The 22,678-nt window shown below is 40.9% G+C and overlaps 8 protein-coding genes across 9 annotated transcripts; 7 read left to right on the top strand and 1 right to left on the bottom strand.

Moving 5' to 3' along the window:
- The first annotated feature begins 124 nt into the window (after positions 1-124).
- On the top strand, positions 125-2,622 carry LOC17890974 (SUPPRESSOR OF GAMMA RESPONSE 1). Its single transcript, XM_006297901.2, has 7 exons — positions 125-195; positions 312-389; positions 805-937; positions 1,023-1,209; positions 1,350-1,828; positions 1,908-2,156; positions 2,245-2,622. Exons 2-7 carry the CDS (start codon positions 382-384, stop codon positions 2,287-2,289), a joined length of 1,101 nt encoding a protein of 366 aa, XP_006297963.1. The 5' UTR covers positions 125-195; positions 312-381; the 3' UTR covers positions 2,290-2,622.
- A 98-nt stretch (positions 2,623-2,720) lies between these two features.
- Positions 2,721-6,220, top strand: LOC17891804 (cell division control protein 48 homolog C). Its single transcript, XM_006296933.2, has 9 exons — positions 2,721-3,767; positions 3,864-4,450; positions 4,548-4,700; positions 4,788-4,904; positions 4,997-5,101; positions 5,256-5,321; positions 5,401-5,661; positions 5,773-5,922; positions 5,993-6,220. The coding sequence occupies exons 1-9, from the start codon at positions 2,843-2,845 to the stop codon at positions 6,089-6,091; spliced, it is 2,463 nt and encodes an 820-aa protein (XP_006296995.1). The 5' UTR covers positions 2,721-2,842; the 3' UTR covers positions 6,092-6,220.
- Positions 6,221-6,250: 30 nt separating this feature from the next.
- On the bottom strand, positions 6,251-20,020 carry LOC17891165. The gene is made up of 3 exons (XM_006299051.2): positions 19,989-20,020; positions 7,607-7,877; positions 6,251-7,491 (listed from the first exon to the last, which is right to left on the bottom strand). The coding sequence occupies exons 2-3, from the start codon at positions 7,673-7,675 to the stop codon at positions 6,388-6,390; spliced, it is 1,173 nt and encodes a 390-aa protein (XP_006299113.2). The 5' UTR covers positions 7,676-7,877; positions 19,989-20,020; the 3' UTR covers positions 6,251-6,387.
- LOC17890743 (protein NUCLEAR FUSION DEFECTIVE 4) lies at positions 8,225-9,903 on the top strand. Its single transcript, XM_006299863.2, has one exon. It carries the CDS (start codon positions 8,233-8,235, stop codon positions 9,901-9,903), a length of 1,671 nt encoding a protein of 556 aa, XP_006299925.2. The 5' UTR covers positions 8,225-8,232.
- Positions 10,279-12,589, top strand: LOC17891687 (glucuronokinase 1). Its single transcript, XM_006297841.2, has 6 exons — positions 10,279-10,769; positions 11,013-11,162; positions 11,265-11,453; positions 11,539-11,655; positions 11,766-11,926; positions 12,032-12,589. Exons 1-6 carry the CDS (start codon positions 10,536-10,538, stop codon positions 12,267-12,269), a joined length of 1,089 nt encoding a protein of 362 aa, XP_006297903.2. The 5' UTR covers positions 10,279-10,535; the 3' UTR covers positions 12,270-12,589.
- LOC17893293 (E3 ubiquitin-protein ligase RGLG1) lies at positions 12,865-16,309 on the top strand. Of its 2 annotated transcripts, none has more exons than XM_023785308.1 (11): positions 12,865-13,145; positions 13,843-14,215; positions 14,337-14,421; positions 14,496-14,636; positions 14,728-14,841; positions 14,940-15,037; positions 15,122-15,201; positions 15,280-15,385; positions 15,478-15,605; positions 15,690-15,831; positions 15,931-16,309. In XM_023785308.1, exons 2-11 carry the CDS (start codon positions 13,877-13,879, stop codon positions 16,066-16,068), a joined length of 1,371 nt encoding a protein of 456 aa, XP_023641076.1. In that variant the 5' UTR covers positions 12,865-13,145; positions 13,843-13,876; the 3' UTR covers positions 16,069-16,309. The 2 variants fall into 2 exon arrangements, with proteins under 2 accessions (XP_023641076.1, XP_023641075.1); XM_023785307.1 differs by lacking the exon at positions 12,865-13,145 and adding an exon at positions 13,427-13,692.
- Positions 16,546-17,683, top strand: LOC17891419. Its single transcript, XM_006298233.2, has 2 exons — positions 16,546-17,172; positions 17,240-17,683. The coding sequence occupies exons 1-2, from the start codon at positions 16,657-16,659 to the stop codon at positions 17,555-17,557; spliced, it is 834 nt and encodes a 277-aa protein (XP_006298295.1). The 5' UTR covers positions 16,546-16,656; the 3' UTR covers positions 17,558-17,683.
- Positions 18,472-21,773, top strand: LOC111831378 (protein SIEVE ELEMENT OCCLUSION A). The gene is made up of 7 exons (XM_023785306.1): positions 18,472-19,064; positions 19,146-19,226; positions 19,293-19,762; positions 19,845-19,954; positions 20,112-20,254; positions 20,332-20,796; positions 20,892-21,773. Exons 1-7 carry the CDS (start codon positions 18,516-18,518, stop codon positions 21,552-21,554), a joined length of 2,481 nt encoding a protein of 826 aa, XP_023641074.1. The 5' UTR covers positions 18,472-18,515; the 3' UTR covers positions 21,555-21,773.
- Positions 21,774-22,678: the final 905 nt, after the last annotated feature.

Raw genomic sequence — 22,678 nt, 5'->3', positions numbered from 1 at the left:
TCTAGCTTGAGGAGCAAGGTAGTTGGGCCCCACGTAAACCAGTAATTTACAAAACTGCCATTAATTCCGACTTACCAAGCTCCCAAGTGCTTCGGTCTCCGAACCAATATCCCCTAGTCAACACGAGTCTTCTACGAAGCTGAGGTTCGTCGGTAGTGTTCTTAAGAAGCTTTCCTCGAAGCTCAGGTTCGAAACGTACGAGCCTCTGGATTAGCTCTTCTTTCCCGCTCACCTAGTCTCCACGGTCCTGTCCTTTGTCCTGACGCGTTCACTCCATTTTTTTTTTTTGTTTTGTTTTTTACTTAGCCTAGTGAACAAGCTCCAAAGCTTCCTTCTCTCTCCCTCTCCCTCTCGGTTTCCTCCTTGTTTGTTTTGGGAGTCATGGCGAGGTAAGCTTTGAACCCTAATAATATAAACCCCCAGATTTGATTTCACCCAAACCCTGAATCGATTGCTCCGCAGAAAAAGGGACAATTTTTCAGACCGGGTTACGATTCTGCTTTTCCTGGCAACCAAAATGTGAAAATTTCCCCATTACGAAGATTGATATTTTAGATATACTTTGTCTGATTAGGCATTGTCTGTATCTCTCTGTATATAGCTTTTAGTTAATTACAGTACATATGTAGGAGATTTGTGAGCACAAAAACTTTTATGTTTCTGTTTTAAGTATGTATACCCGCTTGAATCTCTCTTGCTCTGAAGAAGATGACCCATTTATTGTCTAGTCTTTGAGCTGCACAGCTGCTTATATATAAATTGCTCATCTCATCGTTTTGTTCTTGTCACATATATATATTACAGGGCTTGGATTATCGATGGCCGAGGTATTGCAACCAAAGTGAAAAATGCTTCTCTTTCTTCAGCTTTGCAGATCCAAGACTGCGGTGCTCATATCAAATGCCCCAACTGCTCCTACCGCATTGACAACAGCAATGTGAGTCTAGGCTCACTTCCCTCTCCTCTCTTGTCTGAATCACACGACTTTGCTCACACACTCACTTGTCTTTTGTTTGTTTCAGGTACTGCTTCCATGGCCTGGCCTTCCTAAAGGTGTCAAGTTCGAGCCAACTGATGAGGACATCATCGAATTTTTGGAAGCTAAATGTGGGCTTGGTGACTCGCAACCTCACGTGCTTATCGAAGAGTTCATTCGTCCTGTCATTGAAGATGTTGGAATCAATTACACTCACCCTCAAAACCTTCCTGGTAACATTCCACCATTATATCTGCAATTTTACTCTGTAATGACCTTTACTGAGCTCATAACTGTTGAAAACTACATTATTATCTCTGAGTCTCTCCTGCTTTATTGATCCCTGTGATCTTTCTGAGCTTTGCTATTTCAGGTGCAAACAAAGATGGAGTAAGTGTCTTCTTCTTCCACAAGACGGTGCAAGCATATGGAACAGGACAGAGGAAACGTAGAAAGATCACACCGACTCTTGTGAACGATGAACCAGTTCGCTGGCACAAGACAGGCAGAACCAAACCTGTGATGCTCAATGGAATCCAGAGGGGTTGCAAGAAGATAATGGTGCTTTACAAGAGTGCTAGAAAGGGATCAAAGCCCGAGAAATCAAACTGGGTTCTGCATCAGTACCATCTCGGAACAGAAGGACAAGAGATAGGAGACTATGTTGTTTCCAAGATCACATATCAGCAGCCGAAGCTTGGGGAAATTCCTGATGAAGGTGAGAGTTCCGGGGTTAGAGGTGGCCCAAGAACACCAAAGACGAATACTCCTACACCACCTAGACCTGTAGAGGGTGTTGCTGGAGATGAAGAAGCTTTTGATGATTTAAAGATGTTTGATCCATTTATTGAGGTTGGTAAAATCATGGGAAAGAATCAAGTTCGTGTTTTCTAGAGACTAAAGTCGTTGTTTTGTTTTGGTGACAAACCAGGGACTGGACAGCATTCCAGAAGCTGCATTAGGGAAAATGTGGTCCAAAAAAGCTCGAATGGATGAGGAGGATTTTGTTGTAAACCTCAGTGAAGATAGCTTAACATGCAATGAGAGCATTGAGGCTTCGTCTGTTTGGGAAGATCAGGTTCTCCCCAATCCTAGCCTTGGAACTATTGGGGAATTCGATGGTTTCTCCATTTCAGATCTGGAGAATGCAGATCTGGGGACTCCCCCTGATTTCCTCACTGTAAGATCCTTCTAAAAGAACCTTCTTTACTTACGAAAATCATTGGAATGTTTTAGATTATGATTTCTATGTTCGTGGGTTTTTGTAGTTGGCTTCTCAGGAGAGCTTGCTGAACTGGATTGGATGGCTGTGATTGGATTCTAGCTTGCTGCTAAACCAAGAACCTCTGAAATGTGTATAGATTAAGAAAACTTTATAAAGTCTCCCTAACTGAAGTCATATCTCTGCGATAGTTTTACTTCAGGAGATCATCAGGTTTTCTCTCGGATTCCCGGAAAGTTACATCAATATTTCCGGGAATAATCATTTTCAATCTCGGAATCTGCACTTCATTGTAATTCAGAAAATATATTTTGACCTTTGTGCTCCTTGCTGTGTACTTCTAACTGTTGTTGTTATGGTTTGCTCTGTTTTGTTTGGCTCAAGGTCCAACAACGGTTTAAATATTTTTTGATGTTTTACAATTTTCACCATACATTCTCAAAAGATGTCATTATTACCCCAAATAAATTAATTAATCCGACAAACCATCTTACACACACACACACGAAATTAGGGGTTTTCAAAGCAGCCGTCTACGGCTCAGTCGGTGGTGGCGCTTCCAAAATTTACCCTTTAGTCTAAATAAGTTTGGAAGATTCAGACTTTCGCTATTGAAATCCCACTCTAAGCTCTAATTCAGTACGATGGCGAGGAGAGGTCGCGGCGGCGGTGGTGGTATGGGCGGAGGAATCAATCGTAGATATCTGAGTCAAGTTATGGATTCATGCGGGAAGGATTTAACTACGGCGGAGGATATCGTCGATGATCTCCGTTCCAGGTACGGCAACTTTGCGAGGTTGACTCGGCAAGTGCTTCTGCTCAATGTTAGACAAGTCCTTAATGTAAGAAACAACAATAAGAGGGTTAAAGACGACGAGGAAGATGACAACAATGGGGATGAGGAAGGTTCTGCTGCTCAGAGAAAGAAACAGAGACGGGTTGACGAGAAAGAGGAGAAGTTGCAGCGAGCGGAGCAGTCACATCTCAGGAAGAGGAATATGGAACGTGCAGTGTCTTCTTCTCCGTCGTCTTCTTCTTCCTCAGAAAACAGTGGCGATATCTCTACCTCCGAGGACGCTATTTATGGCGAGAAGCTTAGTCCGCGGTTTGATTTGATTAATGACAGCCTACGAGATAACTACGCTAAGGTAAACAGCTCCTCCAAGAAACCAATTGGGCCGCCTGTCGAAAACAATGTCGAAGTTGAGACTGTGAGCAACAAAGGTAGAAGCAAGTTGGCTACAATGGGGGCGAGAAAGGAGGCTAAAGGCTCTCTTTCCCTCAGTGGAACTAGTGGTAATGGTGCTTTGGAAGTGGAGGGTAATAAAGGACCTACTTTCAAAGATTTTGGTGGGATTAAGAAAGTTTTGGATGATTTGGAGATGAATGTTCTATTCCCGATTCTCAATCCTGAACCGTTTAATAAGATTGGAGTGAAGCCACCAAGCGGGATTCTGTTTCATGGACCACCTGGCTGTGGAAAGACAAAGTTGGCCAATGCCATTGCCAATGAAGTTGGTGTTCCTTTTTATAAGATTTCAGCCACAGATGTGGTTTCTGGGGTTTCCGGTATTGAAATTGCATTTCCATTTGTTCAGTTTGTTTTGGCTCCCTCTCTCATCTTATTATCGATGTACTAATCTAATGTGCAAACTTTGTTTTCAGGTGCTTCCGAAGAGAATATTAGAGAGCTCTTCTCTAAAGCATATAGGACTGCGCCTTCGATTGTGTTTATCGATGAGATTGATGCAATCGGTTCAAAGAGAGAAAATCAGCAAAGGGAGATGGAGAAGCGGATAGTAACACAATTGTTGACTTGTATGGATGGACCTGGTCACAAAAGCGATAAAAATAGTCCTGATTCTAATACTGGATTTGTTCTCGTCATTGGAGCTACAAATAGGCCTGATGCTCTTGATCCTGCTTTGAGAAGAAGTGGACGATTTGAGTGTGAGATCGCTCTAAGTGCTCCAGATGAAGACGCAAGGGCTGAGATTCTCTCTGTTGTAGCCCAAAAACTAAGACTAGAAGGGCCTTTTGACAAGAAAAGAATAGCTCGTCTAACACCGGGTTTTGTTGGAGCTGATTTGGAGAGTGTTGCTTACTTTGCTGGCAGGAAAGCCATAAAGAGAATCTTGGATTCAAGAAAATCTGAACAGTCTGGAGACGGTGAAGATGATAAATCTTGGCTGAGGTTGCCCTGGCCAGAAGAAGAGTTGGAAAAACTCTTTGTCAGAATGTCTGATTTCGAGGTATGTCAATTGCAGGGGTGATATGGGTCTACTTTTCTGTGCTTCAATGTTTACAAAATCCTTCTCTTTGGTTCCTAAATCCTCTGTTATCTACCAGGAAGCAGTGAATTTAGTTCAGGCATCTTTAACAAGAGAAGGATTCTCAATCGTGCCTAACGTCAAGTGGGATGATGTTGGTGGACTTGACCATCTACGACGTGAATTCAACCGTTATATAGTTAGGCCTATTAAAAAGCCTGAAATTTATAAGGTACTAAAAATCATATGGCACCGTTACCTGGTCAATATTACGTGCTAGTTCTATTGAGGTCTGAACTGTTTCTTTGGATCTTCTTAGGCTTTTGGGGTAGACTTAGAGACAGGATTTTTGCTCTATGGACCACCGGGTTGTGGCAAGACATTGATTGCAAAGGCAGCTGCTAACGAGGCTGGAGCTAATTTCATGCACATCAAGGTTTGTCTTTCACGCCATACTTTATAAATTTTGCTTTGTGTATGAATGGTTCTGAATACTGTGATTTTCTCTCTTCTATCATTGGCTTTCAGGGTGCAGAACTTCTAAATAAATACGTCGGAGAAAGCGAGCTAGCTATTCGGACATTGTTTCAGCGCGCCCGAACATGCGCACCATGTGTAATATTCTTTGATGAGGTTGGTTTATTATATTTTTAACTATATGAACAAAAAGAGACCAATTTCTATGTACGCAGACAATAAGATATGAGATTGAGCAAACAAAATTGATCCATTTTTGGGTACTTTGGCTGTCTGATTCTTATAAATGAGTAATGTTTTTGAAGTTCAGGTGGATGCGTTGACAACAACTCGTGGCAAAGAAGGTGCTTGGGTTGTTGAACGGCTATTGAATCAGGTAATATATGCTTTCTTCATCATATTGAATGGTGCAACTGAATACTCAGGTGTTGATCAAATGAATTTTGATGTTCCAGTTTCTTGTGGAGCTGGACGGTGGAGAGAGGCGCAATGTGTATGTAATTGGAGCTACAAATAGGCCAGAAAATATTGACCCTGCTTTCTTGAGACCAGGTAGGTTTGGAAATCTTCTTTACGTACCCCTCCCTAACGCGGATGAGCGTGCTTCAATTTTAAAAGCCATCGCAAGGAAGAAACCCATAGATCCTAGTGTTGATTTGGATGGCATTGCAAAGATGAATTGTGAAGGTTTCAGCGGAGCTGATCTCGCTGGCTTGGTAATTATCAATCTCCTCTTTACCGCTCTTGTCTCAGTGTTCATGAAACTTGACATGACCCATGTTCTGTAATGTACGTGATTCTGATGGTTGGTTTAATTTTTTTGGAAGGTTCAAAAAGCTACATTCCATGCAGTGGAGGAGATTATCGGCTCCGGTGAGTCGTCTGAAGATGATGTTATAGATACAACTCAGTGTACCATCAAGATGACTCATTTCGAGAAAGCTTTGTACTTCGTCTCACCCTCTGTGAAAAAACAGGTATTCTCTTCTCTCTGTTTGCATCACTTGTTGATTTTGAATTTGAAACTCATTTTGGTGGGGTTTGCAGGATAGAAAACACTACGAGGCACTATCAAAAAAGCTTCAAGAGAGCATTGGAAGGAACACTGAACAAGTCACCATAGGACCATCTTTTGCCCTCGAGTAAAACTTACTTATAGAATGTCTGCAAAATCCCATTTTTCCTGAGGGGGTATATACGTTCTTTAATTTAATATATAGACTCCTCTGTTTTTCAACTTGAGACACGTATTAGAATGAAGTTATGTTTCCAACTGTTCTGATCAGATCCGTAATACTACAAAAATTCTTGAGACTGTAAGTCGTGTACTCGTATATACAGAGATGATAAAGAGAGAGAACAAAAGCTTTAAGCCGTTTTAAGACTACCTAAAGAGTAAAGACATAGAGGTCTGATATGTGATAAGTAGAGGTCCTTATTTATCAGCTAGAATCTCGTTTGCAGTTCCCAGGTAATAAGTATTTGTAGCTATCAGCATTCTGAATCAAGTATCCAGGGAGGTGAACTGCTGAATAAGACCGTGGAATCGGACCTAGTTTCCCAATAATCTCCCTAAACGTGTGTTCTTCAGGAAGCATATCGAAAAGATCAGTTCCTTTGCAGATCACGTCTTGGATTCGTCTCGGGTTGAGGTAATGCAAAAATCTAACCCGGTCGGTATGGCTATAAGCTTTCATCTTGAACACAAAATCATTGATGTGTCTGAAACAGAAACTGCAGTGCCAACCTGAATCTGTCAAAAGATTGTTGCTTTGGCGGAAATGAGCGTACCGAGTTTTCCCAGGCTTGTAGAGATGAACTGAAGCTCTCCAGCTTTTGCTATCGACATAGTACTCATATGAGTAGAGGTAGTTTCTCAACTGAAGATGAAGAATTGGCGGGAATCCGTCACACCATCTAAGCAGGTTTATGGTATGGCCGCTTGGGATCTCATCGACATCCGACATTATCAGAAGATCATCTTCTTTTATACCTGCGAGTTTGATCAATTGATCCAGTGCAAGCCTTTGGAATGATTCTTCCACAAAGGGGTTTTCGCCTTTCCTGAACCTTCCTCCAACGTGCCCGTAAGTCAGGCTTGGCTCGACGAATTTGAAATTCTTCTCCCGGTTGTCTGCGAAAGCCAATGGTTTTGAGAGTCCGGTAAAAGTAGAGTTAGATTCGAGAAGCACAAACTGAGTAATGTAAGGGTGTAACTCCTTCCAGCGGATGGTGAGCATATCGATCTCGTTACTGAACAAGACAGCATCAAAGACTCTTCGTGGAGATTCACGGAGTTTCCAGCCATGGAGATTGCAGAGCATATCCATGGAGGTGTTGTGGTGGTAGTAATGCGGAAGGATGTTAAAAGGTTTGGGAGGTGATTCCCAGAGAGGTCTCAGGAAATATGTGATCTTCTGACCATGTAAGTAGATGCCGAAGATAGAGATTGGGAGGAGAGCGAAGAGAAACAGAAATGTTTTAAAGTCGAATCGTTTAAGAACACATGGAAGCCTTGACATGAACTTGCTTGCTCGAGAACCGTCCTGTAAAAAGAAAAAAAGAGAGAAAATAAAACCTAAAAAATGCAAGTTTTACAAAGTCGGGTCGTTAAAATGAAAGCCGATGAGAGGAAATAACCAAAACCGAGGAAAGAGTCACCTGTCCACAAACATGGTCGCAGATAGTATCCGTCTTCTTAGAACCAGAATAACCATCGGACATGATCATTGGACCTTGAGAGTTGTTGCGTCCCAGAGAAAGTTGAAGAATCCAAAAAAGAAAAGCTTATGAAAAACAAAGAGAGACAAGTCAGGGAGGAGGAGAATCAATGGTGGATCAACCAAGTCGGAAAAATTACGGTCTTCATATATATCGATCCATGTTATCTCTCTCTCTCTCTCTCTCTCTCTCTCTCTCTCTCTCTCTCTCTCTCAGTCACAGGATAATTGTAACCCCTCACCCCAATTATAGCCGTTTGGTGCTTTTTAGGCTTCTCCAATAATTATTATTCTCAAAGCTATAATTACCATTTTACGGTACTCAACGTCCCCTTATTACATTTTAGTTTCCATATTAGTTGATCCCAAATAAAGGTTTCATCCGTTAGATCTCGTCGAAGCGCTCTCATCTTACGGCTTCAAATAATTTCCTTTTTAAAACTTTTGAGAATTGAAAATAGTAAAAGGAATTCTATCTAAAGTAAACAGAGCGTTAAAACAAGGAAAACAAAAAGAAAATCTGCAAAAGTAGGTAAGTCTGTCTGATGATAATGAGACGGCTTCACGATGAAACCCCCAAAGACGATAATGACGGCGGGGGAGGAACCAACCATGCCACGAGCCACTTCTATGCTCCAATGGTGGCGTAGATGGACGGTTTTGGTCGCTGCTATCTGGATTCAAGCCTTCACCGGTACTAACTTCGATTTCTCTGCCTACTCTTCCGACATGAAGTCGTCCATGGGGGTTTCTCAATCGCGCCTTAATTACATGGCCGTTGCTTCTGACCTCGGCAAAGCATTGGGCTGGTCCTCTGGTTTCGCCATTGCGTATTTCCCTGTCTCCGCCGTGCTTTTCGCTGCCGCCGCTATGGGACTCCTCGGTTACGGCGTCCAGTGGTTATCCATCGCCGATGTCATCGATCTCCCTTACTCTCTCGTTCTTGTTTGCTGCTCCTTCGCCGGATTGAGCATCTGCTGGTTCAACACCGTCTGCTTCATCCTCTGCGTTCGTCATTTCGAAGCGAACCACTCGCTCGCCTTGTCTCTCGTCGTCAGTTTCAACGGTATCAGTGCTGCGTTGTACACGCTTGGCCATGAAGCAATTAGTGGCAAATCATCGGCGAGCTCTGACATCTACCTTCTCCTTAACTCTCTCATCCCTCTCATCGTCTCTGTTTTAGCCCTTTGGCCGGTCCTTACCGACCCTCATGATTCCGATCCCAGCTGCCGAACCCATGACGAAGTCCGAGTCTTTATCGTCTTTAATGTCTTCGCCTTGATCACATGCTTTTACCTTCTCTTGCCTTCCTCAGGCACCTACTTAGCTTCATCGCCTCGTTGGCATTTCCTCGGGGCCATTTTCCTTCTCCTTTTCCCGTTATGCGTACCGTTTCTGGACTATGTTCACCGCGCTCTCCAGTCCCTTGGCAGCTCTGGCTATGCAGTGGTTGACATAGAGGAGCCCAAGATCCTCAACAACGTGACCTTGGATCATCGGACGAGCAATGCGGAGGAGGGGTGTGGTAAAGTGAGACTAGGGGATGAACATTCTCTCGGATTTCTGGTTCGTAGTTTTGAGTTTTGGCTATACTACGTAGCTTATTTCTGCGGCGGCACGATCGGTCTTGTTTATAGCAACAACTTAGGACAGATCGCTCAGTCTCTAGGACAAAGCAGCTCGAAAGCTAAATCCTTAGTCACGCTCTTCTCTGCTTTCTCCTTTCTCGGAAGATTGCTATCATCTGCACCTGACTTCACACGCAAGAAACTAGACTACTTGACAAGGACAGGATGGTTCACGATATCGCTAATGCCAACACCTATAGCCTTCTTCATCCTGGCGTATTCACCAAAGACCAACCAGACAGCGCTGTTAGAAGTGGCTACAGGGCTAATCGGATTAAGCTCGGGGTTTGTGTTTGCGGCAGCAGTTTCCATAACTTCGGACCTCTTTGGACGCAACAGTGTGGGTGTCAACCAGAACATCCTGATCACAAACATTCCAATAGGATCGCTCTTCTATGGGTACATGGCTGGGACAGTATATGACACGAATGCGAGCAGGATAGGGAAGAAAAGTGTGTTAACAGAGTCGGTAGTTTGCGTAGGAAGTAAATGCTATTTCGTAACGTTTTTGTTTTGGGGTTTTCTGTCGGTTATGGGATTCGTGTGTAGCTTGTTTCTCTTTATAAGAACCAGACCGGTTTATCACCGGTTAGGAAAGAACAGAATTTAAAAAACTGTCTAGTCTATATATATAATGGTAGAGATGATTGTGTATATAGGCTCTTAATTTGGATCTTTGATTTATTAAAGTAATTGACGTTACAATCATATCATTGTTGACAGACTACACGACGCACGACTCGACTCGGGCATCTTATTACTGGTAGTGGGGCGTCCAACTTAAATTGGTCTTTCTGAAAATAAAAAAAATAAAAGCTGTGAACGAAACATTAATAAATGTTGTAACTTGACATCACAAGTTCACAACCTTGAAGAACGGCCCAATAGTGGAAGTGGTTAGGCCTACAGAGGTAAACTAAAAGAAGAGAAGAAAGAAAGATTTTCTGATCATCTATCATTAATAAATAAATAAATAAAAGAAGAAAAGGGGACCGACCGGGTTTCAATGTTGTCAAAGGTAAGGGACGGACCACCACCTGTAAACTCTATCTCTGAACTAAGATCGTGAGAGAAGGGGTCAGTGTCAGGCGATGGTCAGCGTAGCGTACTTCCTTCGTGGTCCCACCCCCACCGGTCGAGTCGTTATTTTTATACAAATATAAAATTAAAATTTAATAAAAAAAGGAAAGTCAGAGTTATCAAAAGACAAAAAAAAAAGACAGCGCACGGGACGGGAAGGTGATGGATCCTAAAACCACGGAGGAGGACCAGGTTGAGCCTACGGCGGCGATCGAGCACCGTTCCTTCGCTCGGATCGGGTTCCTCGGTAACCCCAGCGATGTTTACTTCGGCCGTACCATCTCCTTCACTATCGCTAACTTCTGGGCCTCCGTCAAGCTCCAGCCTTCTCGCCATCTCCTCATCAACCCTCACCCGTTCCACGATCACGTCCGCTTCTCCTCTCTCCACCATCTCGTACGTTCCTTTTTTTCTTTCTATTTTCCTCTCTCGGATCTGCTCTGTATATTATGTATGCTCCTTCCCGATCCCTTCTCAATAATGGTCTTTTTAGTTTTTTTTCTTGGATTCTTCCTATCATTATATTACTGTGATTTTTGGGTATTTTCAGCACTAGATTCTGAAACATCAGGCTTCATGGTTCTTACTTACTTGTGAGATTGTATTTTGGCTTTTTTCTTTTTGTTTTTTGTTCCTTAGCTGGATCGTTTGCAAAATGAAGGCTACTACGGTGGTGTAAGGTTGCTTATGGCCATTTGTAAGATATTCTCTAACTATTGCAAAGATAACGCCATTCAGCTTCATCAAGGAAACTTCTCCCTTTCTTATGATACCAATATCCCTAGGCAGGTATATATGTACACCCTCGCCTTGTGCAAAGTAACTCCCCCTTTCTTTTCTTTTCTTTTCTTTTCTTTTCTCTCTAAAAATTTGTTTCTTTTGATGTTCCAGACAGGGCTTTCGGGTTCTAGTGCTATCGTTTCCGCTGCCCTTAACTGCCTTCTCGACTTCTACAATGTCAGGCATTTGATCAAAGTTCAAGTTCGCCCTAACCTTGTTCTCAGTGCAGAGAAAGAGCTTGGTATTGTTGCTGGTCTTCAAGACAGGGTAGCTCAAGTGTACGGTGGTCTTGTTCACATGGTCAGTCGCACCATCTTTTACCTTGTATATATTTTAAACATCCACATCAGTTTCATTAACTGACTTTATCATCTTCACTTTGCAGGATTTTAGTAAGGAGCACATGGATAAACTGGGACATGGGATTTATTCTCCTATGGATATCAGTCTCCTCCCTCCTTTGCATCTCATCTATGCTGAGAATCCTAGCGACTCAGGGAAGGTACTGTTAATGCTTCCATGATTGATTGAAAAGAGTGAATTTTCCTCAAAATGCTAATTGATATTTCGGGCATTGCTCTGTGTAAATATTAGCATTGTTTTCTAGTGCAGGTACATAGTAAGGTTCGGCAAAGATGGTTAGAAGGTGATGAGTTTATAATCTCATCAATGAAAGAAGTTGGAAATCTAGCAGAAGAAGGTCGAATTGCATTGCTCAACAAAGACCATTCCAAACTGGTGGAACTCATGAACCGTAACTTTGACATTCGAAGGTAATTATAATTCGTGAATCAAAAAATTAAACTCCAATGCACACACATAATGGTTAAACAGAGAGAGAGGAGAGGAAACATGTAGTGATGTCTTTTTCCTGATAGGCGGATGTTTGGGGACGAATGCTTAGGAGGAATGAACATAGAGATGGTGGAAGTAGCAAGGAGGGTTGGGGCAGCTTCGAAGTTCACAGGAAGTGGAGGAGCAGTGGTGGTTTTCTGCCCTGAAGGTCCGTCTCAAGTAAAGCTTTTGGAAGAGGAATGCAGGAAATCAGGATTTACGATGCAGGAGGTAAAAATAGCCAGGTCGTGTTTGAATGATTCCGAGATAGAGACCTTGTAAAAGCCTTGATCGAGTCTTTTACACACGAGTAGAGAAAGAAAGTCCCACATGCACTTTACAGGGAAATCAAACATCTTTATTGTCTCAAGAGGTTTTCATGATGAGCTCTGCTCACAGCATAATCAAGTTTCTTTTTTTCCTTAATACTTATATTTTTTGTTATGGTTTTGGCTTTGGCTTGCACGTTTTCGTGTTTGTTCCTTGTACGTCTTTTCCTTTCTTCCTAGTTGTTTGGGGTTTATTTTTCAAGATCTTTGCATGTACTAGTACTAGTAAACAGATATATGGAAATATGTTGCAAGTCTTTTTATTATATTGAAGATGTAAATGTTATTAATAGAGGGGGTTTTTTTTGTTTCTAAAGGAAAATGGGTCTGGACCTTTTGACTTGGTGGGCCAAATCAAATGATATGATAAGGATGAATGAATAAAACAAAAGTTTGTTTCCTCCTGGATGGGATTAATGGGATAAGACATAAAATGATAGAGTTTGTTTTTTTAAAATTAAATTGTGATTTGGATTTAATGATTTTATCGCTTTTTATAAAAGGAAAAGGAACCGAAAACAAATCCAACTCATCTCACCTTTTTTTTTCTTTTTTTTTTTGTTGTTGCTGGGACTGATATCATATGATTGAAACGTGAAAGTGAAACATTAATCCAAAAAACAGAGAGAGAGAAGAACTCAGAAGAAGATTGCTACTTTCTGAACCCAAAAAAAAAGAAAAAATCGGGGGGAGATTCATTGAATCCGCCATCGAAGATCCCTCCCTTTGTTGCCAACCCAAACAAAAGAAGAAGAATCACTCTCTCTCTCTCTCTGCATCTTCTTCTTCTTCCTCGACTTCTCTCTCTCTCTCTCTCATATAAAAATAGGTTTGGATTCTTTTCTTTTATTTCTTTCAATAATCTTTAATATTTATATATATAGAGACAGTAAAAACATCTTTGTTCTTGTATGTGTGTGTTTGCCTAATTTGATTGATTTAATTTGGGAATAAAATCTACTAAGTAGTAATTATAAACTAAAACGCCTCAGATTTTGTTTTGACTTCTATATCTATATTAATGACCTAAAAGCTACCATTTGTTGTTAACTGTTGTTGTTGTTGTTATCTTCTAGTAGTTGTCTTAATAGTTTCAAGGAATAAGGCAAAATAAAATCAAACGTAACGGCTCACGTCGGTGTTTGCAAGTAACGTGATTGATTTCTTCTTCTTCTTCTTCTTCTTCTTCATCTGCTCTCTTACGAGAACTAAGACTAAAAATATTAGGAGAGGGAGCCGCCGCCTCATTACACCTGTTTCATTTCGTTACTTACTATCGTCAAATTTTTCAACTTTATAATTGCCCTTAAGCTTTAAGGAAACCACAAGCCAAGTTTCAAGTTTTCTTTATCGACCAAATAATCAAAATCCCATAGGTATTTTGTTGTTGCATGTTGCATCGATTCTGTTTCTGTTGTTGTTGTTGTTGCGATTCCCTTTTTCTCTTGTCCCAAAAAAACAGAGAGTGGAGATAAAGCTGATTCTAAACATCCGAATCTTTTTTTCTATTATTATGCAATATGCAGGTCGCCTTTTGAGCCCTTTCATTGATAAAGTCTGATGGGAGGAGGGAATTCCAAAGAAGAGTCTCCATCTCCATCTTCATCGTCATGGGCTTCTCATCAGAGCTATACTCAATCTGGCCCTGGTAGCTACAACTATCCTCCTCCCCCCACTTTTTCTCCCGCTCCTGCTCCTTCTCCTTCTCCTTCTCCAGCTCCTGCTCCCAGTTTTGGCCATCATTATCAGCAGCCCTACCCCTATAGTCAAGAGGGATATCCTCCTTCACAGCCTTATCATCCTCCTTCACAGATTCCTCCTTCACAGATTCCTCCTGATAGGAAGAAGTTTGATCGGAGGTATTCCAAAATATCCGATAATTACTCCTCTTTAGATCAGGTACTCCTCTCTCTCTCTCTCTGTTTTCTTCACAATGTATAGAGCTTAAGTATACTGTTGGATATCTATCCTTATTTCCCTCAAACAAATGGTTAGCCTGAAAAATCTGAATTGTTTCCAGGTGTCCGAGGCTCTAGGGCGTGCTGGTCTTGAATCTTCTAATCTTATCGTTGGTATTGATTTTACCAAGAGCAATGAGTGGACAGGTTGGTTACAATTCTTCTTTCAGTGTCCCCAGTAATGAAAGAAAGAAAGCCTAACTAAATTGCTTCTCTTGCAGGGGCCAACTCTTTCAATAAGAAAAACTTGCATCACTTGAGCAATACCCCTAATCCATACGAACAAGCTATTACCATTGTTGGCAGAACCTTAGCCGCCTTTGACGAAGATAACTTAATTCCTTGTTATGGCTTTGGAGATGGTTACCACTCATTCTTTTTCTCTCTCTTTTTTTAATGTCTCTCAGATTTTCTAGATGATGTATATCAACATTTGCTCTCATCTCTTTGCAGCATCAACTCATGATCAAGACGTCTTTAGTTTCTATCCAGAGGGTAGATTCTGTAATGGATTTGAGGAAGTATTGGCTCGGTATAGAGAAATTGTGCCTCAGCTTAAGCTCGCAGGTTTGTTATCCTCTTTTGGTCTGCACTAGCGTTCTGTATCTCCTCACGTTGAGCACTTAAACCATGTTTTCTTTTTGCCATGGAATGTTGTGTTTCAGGACCAACCTCTTTTGCCCCCATCATTGAAATGGCGATGACAGTGGTTGAGCAAAGTAGTGGCCAATATCATGTGTTGGTGATTATAGCTGATGGCCAGGTACTGGTTGATATTTTGAATGCCTAAATTGTGGTATGATCTTCTGATTTTGTGTCTAGGGATATTCACACTTTGTCCTTTCAGGTTACAAGAAGTGTTGATACTGAACACGGGAAGCTAAGTCCACAAGAACAGAAGACAGTTGACGCAATTGTGAAAGCAAGGTAAGAATAATTCAATCTTTTGACTGTGATTCTTTTCTTTGTGTTGTTATGTGATCAATTTCTCCCTCTCTATTACAGTGCGCTTCCTTTGTCAATAGTCTTAATCGGGGTCGGGGACGGACCATGGGACATGATGCAGGAATTTGATGACAACATACCTGCCCGAGCTTTTGATAACTTTCAGGTAAGCTTCTTTTTTCATATCATGGCATTAAAGATTTTGCTTATTTTCTTCAGTTTCAAAACAATTATCTGATATGTAAGCTCTGTTTCTAGTTTGTGAACTTCACGGAGATCATGTCAAAGAACAAAGAGCAGTCTCGGAAGGAGACAGAATTTGCGCTCTCTGCTCTCATGGAGATTCCTATACAGTACAAAGCGACGATAGAGCTTAACCTTTTAGGGTAAGGACCCTTTAAAAACCCTGAAAATCGCTATATATTGTTATCAAAAACTCTCAACTACATCTTGCCCTTACATGTTTGCAGGGGAAGAAATGGGAGTATCCCAGAGAGAATCCCACTTCCGCCACCGGTGCAGAGTGGATCATCATTCTTTAATTCCCGGATACCAAGTTTTGAACCGAGTGTACCTACTTATCCAATTAGCAGTGGTGCAGACGATAGCCAGGTAATTTTAGTAGAAACTTGGAATCTTGTTTTAAATGTGTTATGTGTAGGAAAATGTTTGGAACTTAAAAATTCGTTTGTTAAAATGTCCTTTGAACAGCTATGTCCGATATGCTTGAGCAACCCGAAAAACATGGCGTTTGGTTGTGGCCATCAGACCTGTTGTGAATGCGGACCAGATCTTAAAATGTGTCCTATTTGTCGTGCGCCGATCCAGACCAGAATTAAGCTCTACTGACAACACACCATTGACAGTTCAGACACATTTCTCATAGAGATTTCATATCTTACTGTAAAAAGAATTGAAAAAAGTGTTCGTTTGTTCTTTGATTAAATTTCCGAAACTTGTCTTTGTTCTTATAAAATTCTTTTGTGACTTCTTTTAATGTTCTTTGAATGGACTGTAAGAATTATGTATCTATATATGGCTTACCGTATGTGGGATTTCTTGGATTAGAATGAACCAAAGTTGCTTATTATAAAATTTGTTATACGTATACAACCCGGAAAGGGCAATTAGGCGCTAGTTGTTTGGTTTCCCCTAAAATCTCTAATAGATAGATTTGGTTTCTTCTGAATAACCAAGAAAAGATGAAACGAATGGATAGTTAAATTGCCCAATAGAGGCCCATTAGCATTAAGTTGGGCTCAAAAGCAAACTGAATAAATTGAAGGAAATAGGCAGAAACAATCACCACTCATGAATTATCCATTCGTTTTATTAAGAAAAAAAGATTTGTCACTTTTCTGCAAACGATTCTTAGCTTCTGCGAAGTTTGATAAAAGCTAAAGTTTATTTTATTGTTGTTTTTGGAGAGAAACTTTTATGGATTCTCTTGGATTCAACCTCCAACAATCTCCAATCCGATTGAAATCCAGAATCCTCCGACCAAGAATCTCCAACATATCGAACCAAACCAATGAAACCGATCCTCGACCACCATCATCGGCCGGTAAGATCCGAAGGTTAGTACTCAACAACGAAGGTCGGACCAAACTAAACGCCGATCCTGACCGTGAATTCTATTCATACCCACGGTTCGTGAACCACGTGGACGACGGGTTCATATCCTCCTTAACCGAACTATACAGAAACCGGTTGAGACCCGGTTCGGTTGTACTAGACCTGATGAGCTCATGGGTTAGCCATCTACCAGAAGAAGTCAAGTACGAGAAAGTAGTGGGGCATGGTCTAAATGCGCAGGAGCTTGCGAGAAACCCTAGACTCGATTACTTCTTCGTCAAGGATCTTAACGAAGATCAGATATTCGAGTTCGAAGACAAGTATTTCGACGCTGTTTTATGTTCTGTCGGTGTTCAATACCTACAACATCCCGAACAGGTACGTGTTTTGTTCGGTTTTCGCTTTAACCGACAGTTATTGAGTACAGCTGTTTAAAAATGGGCAGGTGTTTGCACAAGTGTATAGAGTGTTGAAACCGGGAGGTCTGTTGATAGTGAGTTTCAGCAATCGGATGTTTTATGAGAAAGCGATTAGGGTTTGGCGAGATGGAAGCGAATACAGTCGGGTCCAATTGGTGGTTCAGTATTTTCAGTCTATTGAAGGGTTCACTCAGCCAGAGATCATCCGCCAACAGCAACCTCCTCCTGGATCTGCTCAGACTTCGCTTTTCACTTGGCTTATGGGTTTTATTGGTTTTGCTTCTACTCCCAACCCTTTCAACGCTGTCATTGCTTACAAGAATTTCAAACCACTGTATGAGTAAGAGTCCTGAAACGTGTTACATGGTTCTGCTTTTTCTTCTCCTATTATTATCAGTGCAAACAAAAAAAGTGTATAGGAATAATTAAGCAGTGGTTATTATTTAATAAGATGAGCTTGGTGTACTATATATGCAAGCCCAGCTGGAGAAACTTACAATGCAAATTTTAATATAGTGTAATTACAGGAATTTAAGCAACCCAATCAACTTGGAAGAACCTTTGATACAAAAGAAATAATCGAAAGAAAGAATATGAAAGATAAAATTCTTTGATTAGCATATGTTTTGTGTGTTATATTCGTTTTGTTAGTAGATTCATGGACAATATCCAAGCAAGGTAGCCCTTGTCCCTTTTCAACGAGTATCACGACACCAATTGCTTAATATATTTAGTATATGTTACGATTTATATCTTTTATATATACTCCCATAACATTACTAATTAAAGGAAGTCCTACTATATATAAAAACAAAATCCAATCATATACTATGGACACGTTAATCATGTTAGGCTTCTTAATTATAAGTAGCTACGTATTGCATATATATTAAATTTGGTTTATGTTTGACAAAAAAAAAGTTTTAGATAGTTTAAAAAAAATAGGGAAACTGTTTCTTGCCCATGTATTAGACTCACGAGTCGGAACACGTAACCAAAACATACTTTATATTATCAACAAACATATAATGATCAGATGACCCAGAAATTCTTATTATTATCAAAATCACTGAAATATGGATTAGGGACATATTGTCTATGGGAAGTGTAAAAGACACAAAACAAATATATATTGAACCAAAGGCGAAGCAAAGAAGTTGATTCAAAGTTGCCACTTTATATTTTTTTTCTAACCTTTTACACCTATATATATACACCCACACACACACATATTAACCACAATCAGTCACCACAGCACATCAGAATCCTTCACAAACCTATATTTCTCACCTTCTTGCCAATATGGCTCAACGCTTTCAGTTGAACTCGAAAGCCCTCCCAGCGGCCGACCCTCTCAAAAGGGTCTCTCTTATCCCAAGATCTGCCGAGCAGAAGCTACCTGAAAGCTCAGGTGAGAGGCGTCCCGTTGTCCCGAAAAATCACGAAGACAACCCCTTTGCTGATCAAACAAATGATCACCATGTTGCTGCTCCTGCGGAATATGGTAAGGTGATGGATCACGAGACCGATAAGCTCGGTTCCATCGTCCCTAAGACTGCACATCATCCTCATCCATCTGAGAATGTCCTTGATGCTAATAGCAGACATTCTTTGAATCCAAGATCATTGGGACACAATTCACTCGGTGGAAGATTTGGACCCGGAAAGAAACAAGCTTTCCACAAAAATGGCAGACCCATGTTTTCACTTTCTGATGACCGAGCCATGGCTGACAGAGTCTTGAAAACTCATACTCCAGACATGATCTTCTTTGATGTCAAAACACTTCTCTCCGTTGTTGATGACATCTTCAAGTCTCATGTCCCATCCATGGACTCCTCTGCTCCTAAGGTGAAGTTACTTGTTCAACAATTAATCTCCATTTCGGAATACTGATTTTTACAAGCTCTGATTCTACTCAAACTTCTGCAGCCGTCACTCGTGTTCAAGGACTACACTGATCATACCTCCTTTGAAACTTTCGCAGATCTCATCGATCAAATCTCTTGCGAGGTATATATAAAGCTTTCTTGTTCTAACATTTAACTCAGTTTCTAAATGTCAATGTCTCTGGCACAGATTGACTGCAAGTGTCTCCATGGCGGTGAGTCTCACGGAATGATGACATCAGGGCTTCATTTAGACAGTCGCAATACGACAACGTTTTCGGTTCTGTCTCTGGTCTCTAAATACCGTTGGGATGCAAAGCTAGTCCTTGTCCTAGCTGCTTTGGCCGTGAAATACGGTGTTTTTCTCCTCCTCGCGGAGACACACGCAACAAATCAGCTCACTAAATCTCTGGCTCTCATCAAACAGCTCCCTAGCATCTTCTCTAGGCAGAACACTCTGCACCAGCGTCTAGAAAAGACCCGAATTCTGATGCAAGACATGGTTGATCTCACCACTACCATCATCCAGATCTATCAACTCCCACCAAACCACATCACAACCGCGTTTACCGACCATGTCCCCACTGCGGTTTATTGGATCGTTCGCTGCGTTTTGATATGTGCTTCTCACATCAGTGGCGCGAGCGGTTTCATGCAGGAGTGAGTTGTTTTGCTTTCTTTCCGGTCATTCTTCATTCTTCAAGTAAATAACTTCTTAACACCTTCTCATCTGGCTTTTCAGTCAAAACATGTCTTTTATGGAAGTTTCAGAGATACATGAGAACAGCGAAAGGCTTAGGAAGATCAATGCTTACTTGTTAGAACAACTTCAGAAGAGCAAATTATCCATCGGTGAGATTTCTATGCAATACAACTTCGTTTTAACCTCTCTCTCTCTCTCTCTCTCTCTCTCTCTCTCTCTCTCTCTCTCTCTCTCTCTCTCTCTCTCTCTCTCTCTCTCTCTCTCTTCGTTTCTCTGTTCTCAAGCTCTGTTTTTGCTCTGTTACAGAGGAAAGCATAATCGAAGAAGAATATCAAGAACTCATTCAGACGTTCACTACTATCATTCACGTAGACGTTGTTCCTCCTCTGCTTCGTCTTCTCAGACCCATTGATTTTCTTTACCACGGAGCTGGTGTTTCTAAGAGACGCGTAAGACTTCCTCAAATCTCTTCCTCTGTTTTATGCCTTCTTTTGTCAGTGTCTCATCTGTTTTCAACATTAACCAGGTCGGGATCAACGTGCTCACCCAAAAGCACGTGCTGCTTCTGGTATCAGACCTTGAAAATATCGAAAAAGAGCTCTACATCTTGGAATCTCTCTACACAGAAGCATGGCAGCAATCGTTCGAGATTCTGTGGGTTCCAGTTCAAGATTTCTGGACAGAAGCTGACGATGCCAAGTTCGAGGCACTTCATATGAACATGAGGTGGTATGTTCTTGGAGAGCCTCGGAAACTAAGACGAGCGGCGATGACGTTCGTGAGGAAATGGTGGGGGTTCAAGAACAGGCCTATACTCGTTGCACTTGATCCCAAAGGTCAAGTTATGTCGACCAACGCTTTCCCTATGGTCTGGATTTGGCAACCCTTTGCGCACCCTTTCACGACCGCAAGGGAACGTGATCTATGGAGCGAACAGGACTGGAATCTTGAGTTCTTGATTGATGGCACTGATCCTCATTCCTTAAACCAGGTCTTCTTGATTGATACTTGTAAAATTTTCTGTTTCTTGATTTACACGTAACCTCAAAATATCAAATGTTCCTTTTTGTGATGTTTTTATATCAGCTTCTTGATGGAAAATTCATATGTCTCTACGGAGGGGAAGATCTGCAATGGATAAAGAATTTCACGAGTCTCTGGCGCAATGTAGCAAGGGCCGCAAACATTCAACTGGAGATGGTTTATGTCGGGAAAAGAAACCCTAAGAATGGAATCCAGCCTATCATCAACACAATCAGGGATGAAAACCTGAGCCATACGTTGCCGGACTTGTTCCAGATCTGGTTCTTCTGGACTAGGATCGAGAGCATGTGGGAATCGAAGCAAAGGATGCTGAAAGCGCGCGGAGCCAAGGGGAGGGAAGGGTTTAAAGATGGATTGAAAGAAGAGGAGAAGGACCATGTACTGCAAGAAGTCGTTGCAATGTTAGGTTACGGAGGAGAAGGAGATGGATGGGGACTGGTGAGTAAAGCTTCAGACTTGATGGTTAGAGCCAAAGGGAACTTGTTTTCCAAGGGTTTGGCTGAGTTCGACGAATGGGAAGTGAACATTCCCACAAAGGGTTTCTTGCCAGCACTCAATGACCATCTTTTAATGCGTCTCCCACCACATCACTGCACGAGGTTCATGCTCCCTGAGACTTCTGGGATTATACCCAATGAGGTCGAGTGCACCGAGTGCCGTAGGACCATGGAAAAGTATTACTTGTACCAATGCTGCCTTGAGTGAGCGATCCCAAAAATAATAATTAGTAGTTGATTCGCAAGCCAGATCAACTACTCGTTCCAGTTTGTGTCTTTTCTTTTTTTCCCCTTGTTGTAATTTCTCTCTTTTTTTCATATCATTTCTTGCTTGCTGCTGCTTCGTTGCAGAGTCTTTGTAATAAAATTTGTGTGTTTAAGATTTCAAAAATAATAAAATTTTATGTATGGGAAGCTTCTAAAACAATGAACTGGTTGAGTAATGCTTCTTTGTCGATTCCTTGAGCACTTGCCAGTAATAAACTTTCTAATAATAAACTTTCGTAAACTACCAAAGTAACTGACTCTTCTTCCTTTTTTTAATGCTCACTAAGTAAAGGGTTAAATACGCAAAGTAATAAAGAGGATCAATTAAAAAAAAAAAAGATGAACAGTCTTTTGACTTTTGAGCCTAAACTAATTTAGACATTATCCGCTTATTACATTATAAGAAGTCCGCAATATTAGTTACAACTTCATATTTATTTTTTTCAGACATATTATATATCTTCAATAAATAGATTACATATGAGATATGTGCAAGGTTTTAGAGTCCAAATCACATAATATTTAGGGGCATTATATTACAACGCTTAAACGATAAATCCTTCATTCCTAGCAATTAGTGGGTTAATTAAAAAAATTGTTCCAAAACATCAGTACTTTCCGAATATTTGCATACATTGTATTTGATTTAGAAGAAGTTCTCATACTAAGTATTTTCTGATGGAAACAACAAATATAATCCAAACTAAAAAAGTAGTTAATGCTAAAATTAACGAAAAACAAAAGTCTTGCGGAGAATAAACACCAGAGTATATACTATAGAATAACGATGTTACTTTTAGATACACATATATATCCTTTGGTTACTCATAGTTTTGCTTTTTTTAGCCTTATCCTAAGATAATATCATTGTATACATAAGAAATTTACTTAGTTTTACCCAAAAGAGAGCAAAGAATCTTAACCTCACACCCTTTTGTTCACTTCACTCTTGATGCTATTTTCAGAGACATCTTATCATATATAAAGTAACTAAAAGTAAATGACAGAAGCCATAAATTCTATGGTTTGAGGTGAAGTAACATAGGAATAAAAGCAAAGTAGCAA

This window comes from Capsella rubella, unplaced genomic scaffold (genome assembly GCF_000375325.1).
Source record: "Capsella rubella cultivar Monte Gargano unplaced genomic scaffold, Caprub1_0 scaffold_3, whole genome shotgun sequence".
Taxonomy (NCBI): domain Eukaryota; kingdom Viridiplantae; phylum Streptophyta; class Magnoliopsida; order Brassicales; family Brassicaceae; genus Capsella; species Capsella rubella.
This window is presented reverse-complemented; position numbering and strand designations above follow the sequence as displayed.